Genomic DNA, 19,900 nt, shown 5'->3' with positions numbered 1-19,900 from the left:
AAATTCACTTTATAATTTTTTTTCCAAGATATATATTATTTTATTAATTTGTTCTTGTTACATCTCAATGGTTATCCCATCCCTTGTCTCCTCCCATTCTTCCCTCCCTCCCATTTTCCCCTTACTCCCCTCCCCTACGACAGTTCCTGAGGGGGACTTCCTCCCCCTGGATATGCTCATAGGGTATCAAGTCTCTTCTTGGTAGAACTATTATTTATTACTTACTAATAAATAATTTAAATTTTAGTGTTAAGATTTAATTTTTTAACAGTCATCTTTTATTGGCAGCCTTAAGAATTGAAGAATTGCAAGAAGCTTTACGGAAAAAAGAAGAAGAAATGAAGCAAATGGAAGAACGCTATAAAAAATACTTAGAGAAAGCCAAAAGTGTGAGTATGAACTACAGCTATCTCGCTGTACTTTCCAGCAACGTTTTCCTCCAGCTTAAAAGTATAGTATCCATTAATACTTTGTTCTTCCACAGAAAACAATTGAAGAAGTCTTAAGTATATAAAGATCCCAAGTAAGAATTAGTGATCAAAATAGGTCACTCCACAAATTAATGATCAAGAAGAAAATGTACCTTACATAAAAAATAAGTGACAGCCACCACTATAGCCAGTAATTAGAGTTAGAACACATGAAAGAAAAAGAACAAAGCTTAGTGACATATATGTATGAACAGACAGGAAAAAGGTGCAAGAGTCACTTCTCTCTTTGTAGCATGTAGGTTTCAGAGGTGGCACTCAGGTCCTCGTACTTGGCAGCAAGCACTTTTACACACTTAGCCATCTCACTTGCCCAAGAATAAAGTATAATGAATGACATAAATGTATGAAAATGCAATGATAAAAAAAAGCCCATTAAATTACAGATTGATTTTAAAAGATTTTAGGGCTGGAGAGATGGCTCAGTGGTTAAGAGCATTGTCTGTTCTTCCAGAAGTCCTGAATTCAATTCCCAGCAACTACATGGTGGCTCATAACTATCTATGATGAGATCTGGTGCCCTCTTCTGGTATGCAGGCAGAACACTGTATATGTAATAAATAAATAAATCTTTAAAAAAATATTTTTTAAAGAGTTAGAGAGATGGCTCAGCAGTTAAGAACACTTGTTATTTGTGCAGAGGACACAGGTTCAGTTCTGAGCACCCACATGACAAATTACAGCTGTCAGTAACTCCAGTTCCATTCTGGCTCCCATGGGCACCAGGCATGCAGGTGAAACACATGCATACATGCTAGAGAAACACTCATACTCATATAACCAAATAAATCTATTTTTACAAAAATTTAAGGGGCTGGAGAGGTGGCTCAGTGATTAAGAGCATTTGTTATTGCAGAGGACCTAGGACCAGTTCCCAGCACCCACATGGTGGCTCACAATTGACTATGCCTCCAGTTCCCAACATCTTTTGACCTCTATGGTCACATGGTGCATATAGCCACATGTTCCACATTAAAAGAAATCCTGCTTGCCAGGTGGAATGCATCAATCTTTGCATCCTAAATTGAGGACAGAGAATCAGTTGTAACAGACACTGTGGCCAATTGATTCCAGCTACTTCATAAGGCCAAAGCAGGAGAGTTGAAAGCCCAAAGTCAACCTGAAGAAATTACTGAGATCATGTCTTAAAAGGTATAAAGAGATCTAGGGATATATGCTTCATAGGTAGAGTGCTTTCCTAGCATGCACAAGTCCCCAGGTTAAGTCCCCAGTCCCTCCCACCTATAAAGCATTATGATTATGAAGTAGAAAACTTACAGGACATGCACACAGAAGTTTTTAGGGTTATGTGTCATAGATACTGTGAATTGTTTCTAACACATAAGAGAGTGTTTGGGAAGATCAGATCAGATATATGGCAAAATAGCAATCAGTAAATCCAGATTAAAAATAAATGGATTTGAACTGTTTGAAGGTCTATATGTTTGAACATCTTGGTAATAAAACTATTGGAGAACAAAACGACCTCTGTCCCAGAAATCCTGCAGTGAATCAAGGAGAGGTGCATCCCATGTTCATGGCTGAGCCACACTGAAGGCAGAAGAAGGCACAGGCCTGTTGGGATTCACCCTTGTGTGCCTTTCTCTCTGTATGTCCAGAAGAGCTCTGTTCAGAGAACAGAGCTGTGAACAGCATCTCTAGCCATGTTCACTAATCCAGAATTGATTCTTCTGTCTGTATCTTGGAAATTTGCAAAAATTTTATTTTACTTTATATGTTTACTTTTTTTTTTTTCTTTTGGTTTTTCCAGACAGAGTTTCTCTGTGTAGCCTTGGCTATCCTGGACTCGCTTTTGTAGACCAGGCTGGCCTCGAACTCACAGCGATCCACCTGCTTCTGCTGCTTCTGCCTCCTGACTGCTGGGATTAAAGATGTGTGCCACCACCGCCTGGCCATGTTTGAATGTCCTTAATAGCTTTTGAGAGTTATTTTTCTTTTCTGCTTAGTGTGATTGGAGTGGAGGTGCTAGGAATCAAACACAGAATCTCATGTGTGCTAAGATAATGATAGCTACACAAGCTCAGGCGGCATGTGTGCCAGGTGCGCACTGTGCTGCTGGGCTGCATTCTCAGGCGGCATGTGTGTCCGATGTGCACTGTGCCGCTGGGCTGCATTCTCAGGCGGCATGTGTGTCCGATGTGCACTGTGCCGCTGGGCTGCATTCTCAGGCGGCATGTGTGTCCGATGTGCACTGTGCCGCTGGGCTGCATTCTCAGGCGGCATGTGTGTCCAATGTACACTGTGCCGCTGGGCTGTATTCTCAGCCCGATTTTCATTTTTAGGACTGATAGCTTAGATGCTCAATTCTTTTGTTTTAATTTGTAGGTTATGTATGTGCTTACGTTTTTCTTTTATTTTTGCAGGTTATCCGTACATTAGACCCTAAACAGAATCAAGGAGCAGCACCAGAAATACAAGCTCTTAAAAACCAACTGCAGGAGCGGGATCGGCTGTTTCACTCATTAGAGGTCAGCTACTACATTGTGCTAAAATACTAAAGTTTTGGGCTTTTGCAGAGAGTTGTGCTATATTATACAGTTGTATTCTTGGGTTTAAACAATTAACTGTAAATATTTTCCTTATATTGAATTCAGAAAGAATATGAGAAAACGAAGAGTCAAAGAGACATGGAGGAGAAATGTATTGTTAGTGCCTGGTACAATATGGTAAGCAAGAAGTAATTAATATAACACAGAGTCGATGACCATGTCATCATATTGCCTTTACTGTAGAAGTAATTCTACCAAGAGAATCTGAAAGTCGTTTGTCTACTAACACACACTAACCAAGCCTCTTTGTTGACCTTAAAACTGAAAAGCACTATATATAAGGCTAAGGCATTGGGAAGCCATCATCCCCAGAGGATAGGAAACACCAGTTTAGTCGCATTCCTTGGAGCCATTTGTTGTAGGGGAAGCAGACATGGCAGTACCTAAACAGAGGCAGTAGCTCTTGCCCTGTAGGTGTGTTAGCACCTCTGCAAGACGAGGCTTACTTTACAGGTTGTTTAACTGTCTCAAGGGATGTGGAAGTGTTCAGTTTCAGACTTTGACCACTGAAGGTTTTGACATGAAATATTCCAGTATACTTGCAAAGAAACTAGATGTGTGTAAGGGAAGGCAGTAACTGCTCATCGCTGTGCGTAGCTGTGGATTGTAGAGCATGAGGCTCCTTTTTTTGGTCCTTTTGTCCTCCTTTTCTTTGTGTTCTTTCCAGTGAAACCATTTCTACCCTCTGAATGTTAGGGGTTTTAAAAATGATTTATTGTGCATGTGTGTGATGGGTAGGGGGTGCTGTGGAACACCTGTGGAAGCTGTGTGGATTCCAGGGCTGTGCACAAGTCACTAGGCTTGCTTTACCCAGAGCCATCTCCCCAGCGCAAATGTTAGTATTTTAAGACAGGAAATTAGGTTGTTCTTTCAGTTTTCCCCTTTTGTCTAATAGCTTTCCTGTTGAAATAAAAGTATTTTTATTTTACTGTTACAATTGCTACTGTCTCTTAAAGGTTAATTCTCCAACCTAAAAATGTGATTAGATCTTTATAAAAATGTATGTTTCTCTTTTTTTTTTTTTTTGGTGTTTTTTTTTTTTTTTTTTTTTTTTGGTTGTTTTTTTTTTTTTTGGTTTTTTTTTTTGGTTTTTCGAGACAGGGTCTCTCTGTGTTAGCCTTGGCTGTCCTGGACTCACTTTGTAGACCAGGCTGGCCTTGAACTCACAGCAATCCACCTGCCTCTGCCTCCCGAGTGCTGGGGTTAAAGGCGTGCACCACCACCGCCCGGCTAAAAATGTATGTTTCATGACATCTGTATCTACAGTACACCAGTGTGTTGGTTAAAGTTTAAGAGTTTATTATAGCCAGGCATGGTGGCACACGCCTTTAATCCCAGCACTCGGGAGGCAGAGGCAAGTGGATTACTGTGAGTTTGAGGCCAGCCTGGTCTACAAAGAGAGTCTAAAGACAGCCAAGGCTGCACAGAGAAACCCTGTCTTGAAAAACCAAAAAATATATATATATATATTTTATTGTAATTTTTCCTTTAAGAAGAAAATAATTTTGGGTTAGAATTTTATAAATAAATACAGATTTCTTGAAAATTAAATTTAAAAGTAAAGAAACTAAATCCCATTAGGGGCTTTCTCTGGACATTAACCCTAACCCCACTGTTCTGTCCTCCTTGAAGCTTTGTGCTGGTCTCACAGCCCCGTACCTCAATTCTTGACTGGTTTTTATGGTTTCACACAGTTCTCACATATGGCTTCTTACGGAACCAGATTTATTTATCTGTGACATGGAACTGAGGGATAGTGCTAATTTTTAACTTTTCAGAGTGAAGGAGTAATTCCAAATAGATACATGCAAGTCCTGTTCACAGAAGGTAACCAATAGGAACACCATGCTTCTATGTGGAAAGCTTTGCATCTCAGACTACTTAAATAGGAGTCAAAATGGTGAGTGCTGGCCGGGGACAAGGCAGTAAGTTGCTCAAACAGCTTTGTGTTGGCCACTGACATCTTAAAAGTATAGGAAAAGTGTTGTTCAGTGGTAGAGCCCAAAAGCACAGACCACAAAGGCCAGGTTCTCCAGTCAGTTGCTTGAAAAATTAGAATTTTTTAAAAATAAAATGTAATTTTATTACGTGAGGTAACATGTTTTCAGTAGATACTTGCCAGTTTTATTCAAACCCGCAATGTATTTATTTGTTAATTCAAAATGGAATTAAAAATATGTTCTGGGGGTCAGCAATGACTTAGTAGGTAGTTATGCTTGCTGCACAAGCCTGGCAACGTGAACTAGATCTTTAGAATCTATGTAAAAGTGGACGGAGAGAGTAAGTCCATAAAGTTATCCTCTGACCTCCACATCAACTGTGACACAGGCCTGCATACACAGCATTTATACACACACATAATAACTGCACGCATGTGCGCGCGCGCGCGCACGCGCGCGCACACACACACACACACACACACACACACACACACACACACACACTACCACCACCCTCCCCAGGACATATCCCTGAGGCCAGCATGGTGGTGACACAAGACAGTAATACCAGATCAAGATCTGCTTGGATGACTTAGTCCCAGGCTAGGAGGGCTAAACAGTTTAGGAAGAAACTAGTTAAGAACCAAGTGCATTTGTGGTCTCCTTTCTGATGAGTTCTATGGTTTCCACAGTTTGTGTGAATCAGCTGCTACCAATCAATTGCACTTTTCTTAGAAAATCATTATTAGATTTGAAAGGAAAGTGTAGGTGATGTATTCTAAAAAATTGTTCCATTTAAGACTCTGCATTAAAAACAAACAAACACACAAATGAAGAAACATATTCTAGAATTTCCCATTGGGGAAAATGTGTTCTTAAGTACATATGGAAGGCTGAAGTTATAGTCAGAACACAAAGCTATGGCCAGTGTTTTTCTAGAAGCAAGTTATTAATAAGAAATGGATTTCCTAGTGTCCTGTCTTCTGTGCGCTGTGTCTTCATCGTGAGCCTCCGTTCCTCTGCATTAGCTTACCTGTATGAGGTAGTGGCGTGATTACCCAGCAGTCTCTGTTTGGCTACACTAACTCATCGTCTTACTAGAGAATACGAAAAGGGGCCCATCCCTGCTCTCCTGTAGTCTTCAGTGTAGGCAGAGTGGTGCTGTTTTCTCACTCACAGTTACTCCAAATTCTGAGGGTGCCCTCCCATCCAGGGGCAGCCTCATGGCTTTTGCCTCCTGCAAAGGTAGTAAGTGATCTTTTTGCTTTCAAGGGGAGATCCCCTTCTTGGTTGAGCCCTCTGTTGTGAGTTGTCAGAAGCTTTTCTTAGTTTTGTGGAGAATACAAGTCTGCCTTGAAGTAAAGAAAAACAGCGCTGTGGTATGTATAGTACCTAGTATGGTGTCCCCCATAAGAACCAGGTGCATTTGTGGTCTCCTTTCTCATGAGTTCTGTGACTTCCACAAATTGTGTGAATCAGCTGCTACCAATCAATTGCACTATTCTTGGAAAATCACTATTTGATTTGAAAGAAAAGTATGTGTAATGTATTCTAAAAATCATTCTCCAGTTTTGATTGTTGTAAACTGATAAAATTAAGTGTTAATTTTTCCAAAGGAAGATTTGTACTTAATTAATGGAATTAAAAGATTTCACAAAATTTTAAGCCATAATGAGTAGAATTAATATTCCTAATAAAATATGCTATGCTATTCATTGTAGTAAATTCTGCATGATGACATTTATTTTTGTAAGAATATATTCCATGTTTTCACTGATCACTTTTGTTTTTCTTCTAATGTTACAGGGAATGACTCTACATAAAAAGGCGGCTGAAGACAGACTAGCTAGCACAGGGACAGGGCAGTCATTTCTAGCTAGGCAAAGGCAAGCAACCAGCACAAGAAGATCCTACCCAGGCCATGTCCAGCCAGCCACAGCGAGGTAGAGAGGTCTTGCCGTTAGGAACTTTTAAAAAGCATACTTCTGTTACATATAACAACATTTCAGGAAATTCAGCCAGCTTATTTTATTTCTCTCCTGTGTTAATATTTAGTGTTTCTCATGTGAGGATTTTTCTCTCATTTCTTTTAGTTTCTTTGTCCTTTATGGTCTTTTCAGTTCCTTTTAATGTGCCAAAAATTTGTAAATGTACAATTAAAAGTGTTGTATAATAGTGTAATACTTTTCTTTGTATGAAAATGTCTTCTTCCCCATTTGTGTGGGCTTTGTAAAGAATCAGATTTTCTGCCAATAATTGATACACAATTTATATTCTTTATCGTGCCTACTGTGTTACCATACTTTATAAGAATGTCTTTGTTTAAAGGGAATTAATCTTTTTATGGTATATTAATCTGTGTTTTGATTGTTCTCCAAATGCACTTCAGATAACTTAAATATCTACTGTACTATATGAAGTGGTGTCAAGTGCACTTTTTGCAAAGACAAACACATTGGAGGAGGTGCTAGTTAGACCTGTGGCACCTGGCAGGGTCACTCAGAGGGAGAAATTAGATTCATTCTAAGTTTTGGATTTCATTTTAAAATATAAGTATGTAAAATGTCATTATTTCCTGCTGTCTTGTTTGCTGGCAGAAGTGAAATTGGTGAAGATATTTGGGTAGAAATTACAGAGGATAAAATTTGGCAGGATTTTTTTTTCCATTTGGAATCTCTTAGTAGCTAAGAATCATCTTCTAGCCACACACTTTTAATTGCTCTCCACATGTAAAGGATTTATTTTTCATATAAGTAGCCTTATCTTTGGGGCAGTTCTTTGAGTCATACTTCATATGCTTTATATATTCTGTGAGTTTTATCTTTTCTCAATTAATCTTGATCGCTAATATCTTAATACCATTTCATTAAGATCAGGACATGATTTTCTGTATGCAATATTATAACAGAGCTCTTTACAGTTTTTCTTAACTCTACCTACAAGTCCAACAATTGGTAATGTAAGAGATTTTGTTGGGTCGTTCAAAGTGCTTACATTGTACACCACACTTACTTACGTAGATGAAGGCCTATTAAGCAACCATGTGAAGCACTTTGTCTATATAAGGAATTATATAATTTTAAACTATCATTTATTTGAAAATAATCTACCTTTTGTCTTTTTCTATATTGATATGTGTATTTGATCCCAAATTATATTTAAGGTTTCCTCCAGCCTTTTTCTTGTTGCATACCACATTTTTTAACAGACAAAAGAAATCTGAAATTAGGTCAGAGGGTTATTTTGTTTGTTTTTAGGTAAATTGTCTAAATAGAAGATATTGCTTTATATACTTGCTATTTGGAAGTTCTGGTGTCATTTAGTTCTGTATAAAAGACAAATAACTTTAAATCAAGTGTAATGTGGTTAAGAATTTTCAGAAACTATATTCAAGTGCTTCATTTAAACTCCCTCCTCTTTTATATGAAAGTTGACCTAGATGTGTCTTGCATGTTTTGTTTTGTTTTGTTTTTGTCAGACAGAGTCTTTATGTGACCCAAGCTGCCTTGAACACATGATCTTCTCGGATTATAGGCATGAACAACATACTCAGCTCTTAGAATTTTTTTTTTCTTGAAAAAAGGTATTAGAACATAGAGAAGTGACACTACGCAACATGCATCATTTCTTTGAAAACTATTCATTGCAGATGTGTAGCCACACTGTGAGGGGTCTGCCGAGGAAGACCATAAAGCAGCAAGAACTAGAGATAGTGGCGAGAGCTGTTAGGACGCCGCACTGTGGGATTTCAGGGTGAGCAGACCTGATCTTTTAGGTCTGCTTTTTGCTTGCTTGTTTGTTTGTCTGAAGACAATCTAGCTGTGTTACCCACATCTGCCTCAAATCCTGTGACTTAAAACCATCTTCCTGCCTCTTCCTTGTAAGAGGCTGAGGCTATGGTATGTGCCACCATGCCCGCATGATATAGCAAGTTTGAAAATAAAAGAGTAATACTCTTCCATTTCAGCCATCTTGCTGGCTCCAGTTTATTTGCTGCCAAGCCTGAGGCCCTGAGCTTGTTCCTGACATTCAGATGGCGAGGGAACAAGCTACCCCCGAGGGCTGGCCTCTAGCCTCCACATTCACACAGTTATAGGCGTGCACAGAGGTAAATATGTTTTAAAGATTTAAAAAAGAAAAAAACTTTAAAATAGTTCTCACTTCATCTTTAGTTCACAGAATATTTAAGATTCAACCATTTTTAAATCAAATTGGTCTATGATCGCTGTTCTTAACCAAATTACTGGTTGTTGAGAAATCATACCTGTAGAATAAAATAAATGTGAAAACAAGAGCCTCTCAAAGCTACTATTCAGTTAGATTTTATCTGTGAGGTAAAAACATCTCAATGTTTTCATTTTCATTTTTATTTACCTGCCCTCTCTATGGACACATCACCTACCTAGATACTCTCTCTAGATGTTTTGGAAATGCCTCAAGCTTTCAGAAAGAAATTTGGCTTCTGCTTTTCTTTCGGCATCTGTTGTGTGCTAATTTCAGTGTTTATATCCTTCATTGTTGTTTGCTCTGTCTTTAATGTTTGGTGGATTTCCTTCAGAAATGGAAGAAATACCTCTCATGATATTTCAGAATAAAATAAAACATGCTTTCATAAGAAACAGCATCTGAATATATACTTTAGGCGTCATAAAGCCAAGAATAAAACTTAAATATGGCAGTGGCAATTCTTCCACTGTGTGGGTTAGGTCAGGGTTAGGGGATTACAGTCTCTATGGTAGTGATCAGGAACGTTGCGTGGTCTCTGTTATGCTTGGCTGTGTCTTCACACGCCTTTTTATGGTACGTTCCTGAAGCCGCCTATGCTCGCCCCATGTATCTTGTCCTGACATTGGCAAAGGAATGAGGATGGTGTCATGTGTCAGGCTGGAGGAGCTGTCACCAGTATCTGAGCTCTGTGCCTTCTGATTAGGTTTACAAAGTGGGGGAGGCGGCGCAAAGCAAAGGATTTTTTTAAAATGACCATTTACATTACACAGTATGCACTTATGATTATGATAGGAAAAAATCCAGTAAATGTAATAGTTTCTTGCACTTGAAAGAAAATAACTACCAATACACATTGGTACATACTTTTCAGTAATTTTTTTTAAAACTGTGGCAGGAAAGTTGGCTCAGCATTTAAGAGCATTTATTGTTCATCCGGGGACCCCAGGTACAGTTCCTGACATGGAAGCTCACACCCAACCATCGTGACTCCCATTCCAGGAAATCCAGTGCCATCTTCTGACCTCCACAGGCACCAGGCATCCATGTGGTGTACATACATGCATGAAGGCAGAACATTCATACAAATCTATAAAAAAGAAAGTTTAAGCTGTGCCATAGTTTTCTTATTACCTAACGGTAATAAGTCCCTAAATAGATCATCCATATTGGATTATTCCTGTTACCTTGGTAAAATTAGCTTAATGTAATGATTAAATTATAATAATGATAACACTGTCCAATTTTCTTGAAGTTCTTTGGTTAATGTAATAAGAACCCCGTTGCACAAAATCAAGCTAACTGTTAGCAGTAGGAACCACCAGTCTGATTTCACTAGGGTATTACAGATCCATGCTGTACAAATACATGAAAGGGAGGGATTAAGTCTCCGACAAGTCTGGTGGAAATAAAGATACTCTCTATGAGCAGTTCTATTCACCTTTCAATAGCAGTTCTTGTTAAGTAAAGGAAGTATTTGTGAGGGCTAGGATGTAGCTCAGTTGGTAGAGTACTTGCCTAATATGCATAATGTACTAGGTGCAATCCCTGACATCATGTAAACTGGGTGTATTTGCCTATAAAGAGTTTGAAGCCAGTTTGAGCTATATGAGATTTTTGTCTTCAAAAAAGAAAAAAGTAGGCCGGACAGTGGTGGCATACGCTTTTGGTCCGAGCACTTGAGAGGCAGAGGCAGGAGGATCTCTTGAAGTTTGAAGGCAGCCTGGTCTACAGAGTGAGTTCTAGGACAGCCAGGGCTACACAGAGAAACCCTGTCTCAAAAAATCACCCAACCAAACAAAAACTGTGTGTGTGTATGTGTGTGTGTGTTATATATACATAATTTTTGTAGACTCTCTTGCTCTCACATAAGCATTGATCTATTTTTCTAATTATAATCATAGTTTAAACTTTAAAATCTTTATTTCAGTATGAGTTACCTTTAATCAAAACATAAATTTTAAACTTTTTTTCTCCTTTTATTTATTTATTTAATCATTTTACATAAGATATCTTCTTTACCCTCCACATTTTTTTATAGTTTATGAATGTTGTAATTATGCCCAGTTTGGAAATGTGGTACTTTCCTGAACATCCACCACCCATACCTCATAGAAACCTAGCTAGTTTCTACCTACTTGGATTTAAGAACTTAATTTGACCCCACAGTGAAAGGGGAGTGTTTAGCATCTTTTTTGCTAAGGTGAAAATCATGTTAGTACCAAATTCCTTCATCTTTCTGTTCATTAAACCATGGGACAATAGTTGGACCTTTGTTTTTTGGTTGTTTTTTGTTTTGTTTTGTTTTGTTTTGTTAAGACTTAGTATTTTTTATTTGGTGGAGGAGGGGGGTTGGGTAGGATCCATGCAAGTGCCATCCATGAAGGCCAGAACTGAGAGCATCAGGTGCCCTGAAGCAGGCGTTACAGGTGGCTGTGAGCCGCCCTATGTGGCAAGAGCAGCCTGCTGAGCACATCCTTCCAGCCCCAAGTATTTGCCCTCTTCCCCCCCCCCCTTTTGGTTTTTCAAGGCAGGGTTTCTCTGTGTAGCTTTGGCTGTCCTGGACTTTGTAAACAAGGCTGGTCTCACACTCACAGAGATCCGCCTGCCTCTGCCTCCCTGGGTGCTGGGATTACAAGCGTGTGCCACCGAAGTCTGGCTGTATATGAACTTTTTATCCTTGTATTATGAAGAGATTTTTTTTTCCTTCTGTATCAACCTGATTCAGCTTTGTGTTTAACAGTGAGACCTGTGTGATATGTAGGGTAATCCCAGGTCTTAGAAGCCTGGGGCTAGAAAAATGCAAATTGGAATCTACTCTGGGCTATACAATGAGACTTTGTTTCAGCATTCAGGAGGCAGAGGCAGGCAGACATCTGTTGAGTATGAGGCCAGCCTGATCTACAGATGAAGTTCCAGGACAACCAGGGCTCTGTTACATAGAGAGACCCCGTTCTTAGCCTCCCTCCCCCAAAGAGTGTGCCCAACAAAATAGAATGAGAGTCAAGGCCTATAACCCCTCATACTCAAACCCTATGTTCAGTCCCTAGTGCTGATGACTGAATTAGTGAAGCGGTATATCCAAATCTATAAAAATGATTTTATCATGTTCTGTTTCCTTTTCATGACTTAAAACGGTTTTCTATCCAGTGAAAGTAACCTTGTTAACTGTAGTCCTGTCAGAATTAAAAGTGATTCAACCTTTTTTTGTTGTTGGATGGTTGGTTTGGTTTGGTTTTGATACAGGGTCTCACTGTGTAGCCCTGGCTGTCCTGAGACTCACTGTGTAGACCAGGCTTGCCTGAATTTACAGAGATCTGGCTGCCTCTGCCTCCTGGGTGCTGGGATTAAAGGATTGCACCATCATCCCTGGCTTGCTTTTTTTTTTTTTAACCCAATTTTATTACATTTAGAAAGAGGTTTCAGAACTTACTCTTTTAAACTGATTGGCTATCCTATAAGTTTTTTTTATAAGGAAGGCTATTCTCAATGTATCTCAAACAATATTTTACTTTTTATAATGAATATTTAAGTGATTGATGTATGCTTTTCACTGAATATTTGTCCAATTTTAGCACAACTTTCTAAGTTTTTAAAATAAATACTGTTCAGCTAGAAGCCCATAAAATAATTTGCTAATAAGTAACTTGCTTGCTAACAACACAGTAACTTCTAACCCTCTCTGTCACTTCACATTATCAGTCTTAGGTTTAGAGTCATTTTTCTAAAAATAAAAGAGAACCCAAATGTAGTGGCCTTTCCTGCTCTTAAGCCAATAGTTGTGGCATGGGAAGTGTGTGCTGGTTACTTTAAACAGCTTCTCACCAGTCCAATTTAGGTTATCATGACTGGGAAGCCATAAATTCTATATTTAATGCTTTAAATATGAATTCTTCCAATTACACTAAAGTAATAGAGGAACATTGGTTCAAAAAATAAGAGTTCTGAGCCTAATTATAGCTTATATATGAAGTCTGAAATTATGTGGGGGGTCCATAAATGCATATGATATATATGTTTATATAAATCTCATGCATATGTGTATGTTTCTGTATATATACACACACACACATTTAAAACTAGACATACAACGACTTGCTTTACATGTCGCAGTATTTTTCTGTTTTCTTACAGTTTTAGTAATGTACTGTAAGGTTAAGACTGAATGTACTATGTAAGAATAGAAATTAAAAAGTCACAGATGGCTATTAAAACAAATCCACTATAGGGAGCAGAGCAGATACTGGGATAACAAGCAGCCTCATTAACAGATACTTAGGCCAAGAGAAGTGGGTAGTAGATGTCCCTTACATTTTAGTCAATAAAATATTCTATCCTTGTTGCACATTTATCTGATAAAAGAATAGACCAAAATTAATTTCTAATTGTATTTTGGTGAGTATTAACTAAGCATATAATCTGTATGTTAGTGGTGGGGGCACATTTCTTTTTAACTATTGAACAGTTACTAAGTAAAAGAAACTGATTTGATGAGATGAGAAAAAAAATCTATGATGGCTGAAATTATCACAAACTTTGCAACAGTATCTATATCATATGTTTTATAGTTTACAAAGCATTGTTTTAATGTTATGTTTCCCAATTATACATTGTACTTCCATAAAATGTCTGTAAATGAAGACAAAGGTGGATTTTTTAAAAACATACTCAAAAGTAAGCCTTTATGTATCTGATGCATTACCGCAGGCTCACAAGCAGGTGTTGAGGGCTGAAGATGAAATTAGAGGTGCCCATTATCTCAAAAGCTCCCTCCCATAGAGCTATTAAAACCCAAATTATATCTACTTTGAATTTAAAGGAATTAAGTATCATGAGAGGAACAAGCGAGTAAGTAAGACTAAATCCCAACATGTGGTGAGTACACTTGAGCTCACTGACCTTGTCTGAAGTGACAAAGAGGGAAGAACCAACCCACGCGTAGTCTTGATGTACTTGAGAACCTGTAGACAGTGATCACTGTATATCCTTTCTGTACTCTGCTTTATTAGAGACAGGCATTTTAATGTCATCTGCCATCCTTATCGGTATAGGTTGTTTATACTAATACCAGATAATTCTTTTCCTCTTCTGCTTTACTTAGGCATTCCCAGTTGGCACCTTGGTGTCGTGAATCGAAGTCTGGAAAAATGCTTATGACTGGGTTTGCTACTGCAGAGTCTATTTCATAACAACGCTGTGAAGCCAGCTTTTGGGTTTTGTGCCGGGAATTTAGCCTAGGGCCTCATGAACTTCAGGGCAGGTGCTCTACCACCGAGCTCCAAGCCCAGCACACCAACACCTCTCAAGTACAAACACACTTGCAACTGTTCTCAAGAATAAAACTAAACACCTTTCTGCTTAGTGAGATTTTTTTTATCCTTTGAGGGATTGTCTCCTAAAAATGAAAACCTGTAGACTGTCTCTAACTTTTCTCCCCACCATTGCAAATACCCAAAGAGAGAAGGAAAAACAAAACATTCCAGAAACTGAAAAGTCAGATCATCTTAAGAAGGAAAAAAATAATAATAATGGGGGATAGGGGATTTTAAAAAGGAAAGGCACTAGATGCCAGATGCTACAAAAATATTAGTAGTACAGTGATAGGTTGGTTTTTCTTTTAACCTTGACTTTTTTTTTCCTTAAATTTATCTTGCAAAGGCTTCATCTTGTGCCAGCGAGTGAGTTTCTTAAGAGCCAGAACTGAATGTAACACTTATGTTAGAGACTGATCAACAGTACTGATACTTGTTGGAGGGACAGTAACTCATGAATACTGCCAGAGAGTGGGGAGCCTGGCTCATAAAAAATTTACTTTTGGTTTTGTTTTGTTTGAAAAGAATTTTTTGGCTGGGGTGGGGGTATAGCTCCAGTAGCAGAACATGTGGCTAATTACACAACACCTGCCTGGCTTCAGTGTGTGTGTGTGTGTCCGTCCGTCCGTCTGTCTCTGTGTCTCTGTCTCTGTCTCTCTCTGTCTCTCTGTGTCTCTCTCTCTGTCTCTCTGTCTCTGTCTCTGTCTCTGTCTCTCTCTCTCTCTCTCTCTCTCTCTCTCTCTCTCTCTCTCTCTCTCTGTGTGTGTGTGTGTGTGTGTGTGTGTGTGTGTGTGTGTGTCTCTATGTCTCTGTCTCTCATGTTGCTGTAGTAGGTTCTTCCCTTCTACTGATGGAGTTTACTTAATTCAGTCACCTAGAAGAAAGCAACACTGAAATAGAGACATCTACATTCAACTTTAAGGAAATAGAGACCTGGTTTTCCTTTCCAGAGTAAAAACTTAGAAAGCTGGGATGGTGGCACCCACCCATAATCTCAACCAGACTAAGGCAGCAGGATCACAAGGTTGACGTTAGAGGACATGAATACAAACAGCCACCGTGTTTTAAACATACTCTATGTAAGGGTTCAATGAGTACATTTCTAAGTGTCCTAACTTGTAGCTTGTTTATCTACATAGAGTGGTTGTAGGCCAAGTCGATAATACCTCCTGCCATATGTGGCAATTTTAATTCAAAAGTAGCTTATACCTGTAATTCTGGCACTTGAGAGGCTGGGATAAGAGGATCTCCACAAGGAAAGGCCATTCAAGGCTGCATGGAGAGATTCCATCTCAGCTTTAGTACTTTATGTTCAGTATTCACACATGTGCAGTGGAAAGCATAGGTGTAGAACATTTCCTTAAATGCAGAAACTATGACAGAAAAAGGAAAAGAAATTAGAGGCAGCCAATCAACTTAAAAGTCAATTAAGTCAATTAACTAACAATTGCTAAAGGATTAACAGTTGACAAATGTTTTTTCCTTATAAAAGGGTTTTGTTAAATTGTTTATTTATCCTATGTGCATTGGTGTCCTTCCTGCATGTATGTCTGTGTGAAGGTGTCTTTCCCCCTGGAATTGGAATTACAGTTGTGCACTGCCATGTCAGTGCTGGGAATTGAACCCGGGTCCTCTGAAAGAGCAGCCAATGCTCTTAACTGCTGAGCCACCTCTCCGGCCCCTCTTATAAAAGTTTTGTACCAACCTTTTTGGCCATTGGATAAATCATAGCCCATATTTTGAGTTGTGAGTATACTCTTCTGAGCACAAGTTCTCAATACTTTATCAATTGATATAATTAAATCATTTTATAAATATCTTCAGGTTCTTCTCCCTTTTATACTTTTTAAATTGGTTATATTAGTTCACTTCCAGGAGAAACTGATAATAAGTGTTTAACTTATTCTCAAGTAAAAATTAATAAGTGTCATAGCCTTATTTCAATCTTTATATCTCACTATCTCATGAAAGTCACTGTTTATTTCTGCCCTATAAGCTGTAAATTTGTGTTTGGCTATCATCTACTTCAAAAGTACAATTAGGGCCAAATAATTAGGTGTCTTCATGGTCTCCAGCTCTTTCTTGCTTGGATGATGAGTCCAATCAGTTTTTTCTTTATGAAGCAAACATTTGCTATTATAGACTATGGCTAGCTGATGAAAACATCGGAAGTGTGCGCTAGCTTTCCTTCACTATACTAACTTAAAGATTATGTTAGGGTATCTGAATTTTTCAAAGCAAAGTAAGGGACTTCTAAAGGCATGCAGATACATTGGTTTGGTTTTATTTGGTTTTGCTTTTCTAAAGTTTGCAATACTGGAAAGCCAACAACATACGGCCTTGCATATTGGAATACTTTAGTAGTAATACTTTTTTTTTTTTTTTTTTGAGACAGCGTCTCACTTTTTAACCTTGGCTGGCCTGGCACTCACTAAGATCTGCCTCCTAGTGCTAAGCTTTAAAGGTGTGCTCCCCTACTTTTGAGTTAGACTAAGCTTGCTGAATTCCTGCTCAGAAGTCACAGTGCTTTCTCTTTCTCTGTTAATTTCCATAATGAGGCAGAAGAATCACAACAGTATTGTCAATTCCCAAACAAGTTGTGCAACTATTATGTAATTCAAGTACAGATGAGAAAATGAGATGTGTTGAGTTTGTCTTCTTGTTTTCCTGGGAGCCTAATTGAGTATGTATTCTACAAAGACCCAGTGGTTAAGGATAATTTTCAGTGTGCTCTAAGAAGGTAACATTTTAGTATAAATGTAGAAAATGGCTGTGCACAGAAGCCAATCAATGATCTGGCACTTAATTTTTATAACAGCTTACTTTTAATAACTTTAGTTACAATTCAAATCCACTAAAATATCACTGTAATCCCTAATTCTGGCATTTATAGATTCTGTAGTTCATAATACTTTTTACTCTGAAAAATGGTTTCCAGATTTGTTGCAGTTCTCTCATTTTCAGAGTTAGCCACCATTTATAACACCCATCTTTTGTTATGTAATGGGTAACAAAATCCAAACATGCTTAATAATTTGCCTTATTTAGATTAAGAAATTCAAAATACCAAAACTGTAGGGATAGGAAGAAATTTGTTTCCCTGTGGTAACCTAAGTATATTGAAGTTGAAGTCGTGTTGACTACTACCCCACCTGTAAAGCCTTGTATTCGAGTCCAAAGTATCACTGTTACTAGTTTCATTTGACAGAGCGGGGTATTACCCACCCTGCATTTCAGCCATTCTACAGGGGGTATTATTGGTTATGTCCCCACTCTGGTGGACTGTTGAACTCATGGTTTTGTAGTTTTATCACTTGTCATCGTAATCCAGAAATGACTCCCGCTTTAGGCTCTGCATTTCTCACTTCAACTCGTATTTAACACCATCACTCAGAATGGTGTTCAGGCATTTCCCACCTATTTACCGAGGTCACCAATTACTTACTTTGTCTTGAATCTGGCGAGTGTTTCCACTGTTTTGCTGAGGAAAATGACTTGTTAGAGACTTCAGTTAGAAATTTAAAGTCACAAAAACAAAGTTCTGAGAAACCATCAGAAGGTAGGGCTTTTTGTTTTTAATCCTACATTCCCTTTTGGTTTGTTTTGATTTTATGACTGCCAACTTGTTAATATATGAGTGTTTATATATGCATATAACATGTATATGAAAAAGTTAAGATTTGGTCAAACTATATTTTCCCATTCAAGTACAAAAAAAATGTTTTCAAGGCTGCAAAAAGTGTACAGTTGTTAACAAGTTGTAAATAAAGACTTGTATGAAAATCCAGCATAGATCTTGTCTTTTCTGCTCTTTTTTGTGGCAGAGATTTAACAGCTGTCTGATTTTTACACTTGATTTCGCACTTGCTGTTGTTAGGTAGGTAGACATTAACAGTCTTGGAAGCCATTGAGGATGGGCCCGCCCTCATTATCAGCCTTAGCCCACCTCCCATTTCCAGAAATGGAAGCATCACAGTTAACAACTTTAACATTTCAAAATGAAACAGAGAAAGAGGAGGTACCAGGCTTAAGGGAAAACTAGTTGCTCCTGCTCAGAAGAACGATGTCTTGAGTTCTGACCCTAGGTAGAAGCATGACACTGTAATCTAACCCTAAAATTGTGGGAATTTCCCCTCCCTGAAGAGTAATCCAAGCCAGCACTCTCTAATCCCAGCACTCCGCAGGCAGAGGCAGAGGATCTCTGTGAGCCTGCACTACATAGTTCCAGGAAAGCCAGGGCTACATGGTGAGGCACTGGCTCAACAAACAAGAGTTAATCCAAGTGGGCTCATCAGTCATTTGGTCATGAGACCGCCCAGCCCAAGTATGCTGAAACACCTGAAAACACGTCAAAGTGATTTGAAGAATAACATTCCCTCAGTGGAATAGGATGCTTCAGAGCTTAACCCCAAGCCTGTCCCTCGGAACAGTCGCTTACAGATCTTCCCTGCTAAGCCTGCCACTTACTCTGTTCTAACGATAAAGCTTTCCTTTTTCCCCTGGTCTTTCTCCAGATGCAGGACAAAGGCCTAAGTATACTTGTCCTGACACTAAACACTCTCGCTTTCTGTAAAGACCTTTCTCCCTACTCCCGCGTCTGCCTGCAGACATTCACTGCTGGGCCTGCTTGCTCTTTGGACCTAGCCCAAAAGACATGACTTTCTTCCACTTAACCACTGCCTTCTTCACAGTAGCTGCTAAGATTGACAGCTTGCCTGCCCCACTGTTTTTCTCTCAAACTTACAAAGCGGCCTTCTAAGTCTTAAAATTCTTTGATCAGCCAAACTAAGAATACCCGAAAGGGAACACATATTCCCTAGTAAAACTCACTTGCACCGTCTGTCAGAAGAAAGTAGATGAGGGAGTTGGAGAAGCAGCCTGGCTGTTAAGAGCATGCAGGGGACCTGGATTCAGTTCCCATTACCCATGTCAGGCAAGTAATAACCACTTACAACTCCAGCTCCACAGGAATCCCATGCCTGGGCCTCTGCTGCCATCTGCATTCAAATGCACATACATACCATACACATATGTGCAAACCTACATATTTAGGTGGACTAGTAGTAGTTTCTGAAGTCTCTGTAATGGCGTCTCATGTAGATTAACTCTTAAGGGAGGGGATATACCTAATCATATAGGCATTTTAAATCACTGTGTCTCAACCAAGAACCCAAAACAGGACTCAGATTTTATTCATCTGGCCAAAAATAATAGAAAAGTTCCAGGGCAATACCTCAGTCGATAAAATGCTTGCCACATAAGCATGGAGTTCTGAATTTAAAAAGCCCAGTGTAGTGACATACTTACAATCCCAGTACTGGGTGGTAGAGCTAGCTTACTCCAGCCTAATCTGTGGGTTCCTTGCC

General features: G+C 38.8%; 1 protein-coding gene across 2 annotated transcripts in view; it reads left to right on the top strand.

Annotated features, from left to right (window-relative positions):
• HOOK3 (hook microtubule tethering protein 3) overlaps positions 1–18,326 on the top strand; it is a 96,773-nt gene extending 78,447 nt beyond the window's left edge. For both annotated transcript variants that reach the window (XM_084758639.1, XM_084758640.1), the window contains exons 19-22: positions 289–389; positions 2,873–2,977; positions 3,104–3,175; positions 6,805–18,326. In XM_084758639.1, the coding sequence (XP_084614765.1) occupies positions 289–389; positions 2,873–2,977; positions 3,104–3,175; positions 6,805–6,945 (419 nt within the window). In that variant the 3' untranslated portion in view covers positions 6,946–18,326. The remainder of the gene's footprint in view (positions 1–288; positions 390–2,872; positions 2,978–3,103; positions 3,176–6,804) is intronic.
• The last annotated feature ends 1,574 nt before the right edge of the window (positions 18,327–19,900 follow it).

This window comes from Acomys minous, assembly GCF_964271855.1.
Source record: "Acomys minous genome assembly, chromosome: 15".
Taxonomy (NCBI): domain Eukaryota; kingdom Metazoa; phylum Chordata; class Mammalia; order Rodentia; family Muridae; genus Acomys; species Acomys minous.
The sequence above is the reverse complement of the archived record's forward strand: the minus strand, read 5'-3'. Positions and strand labels throughout refer to the sequence as shown.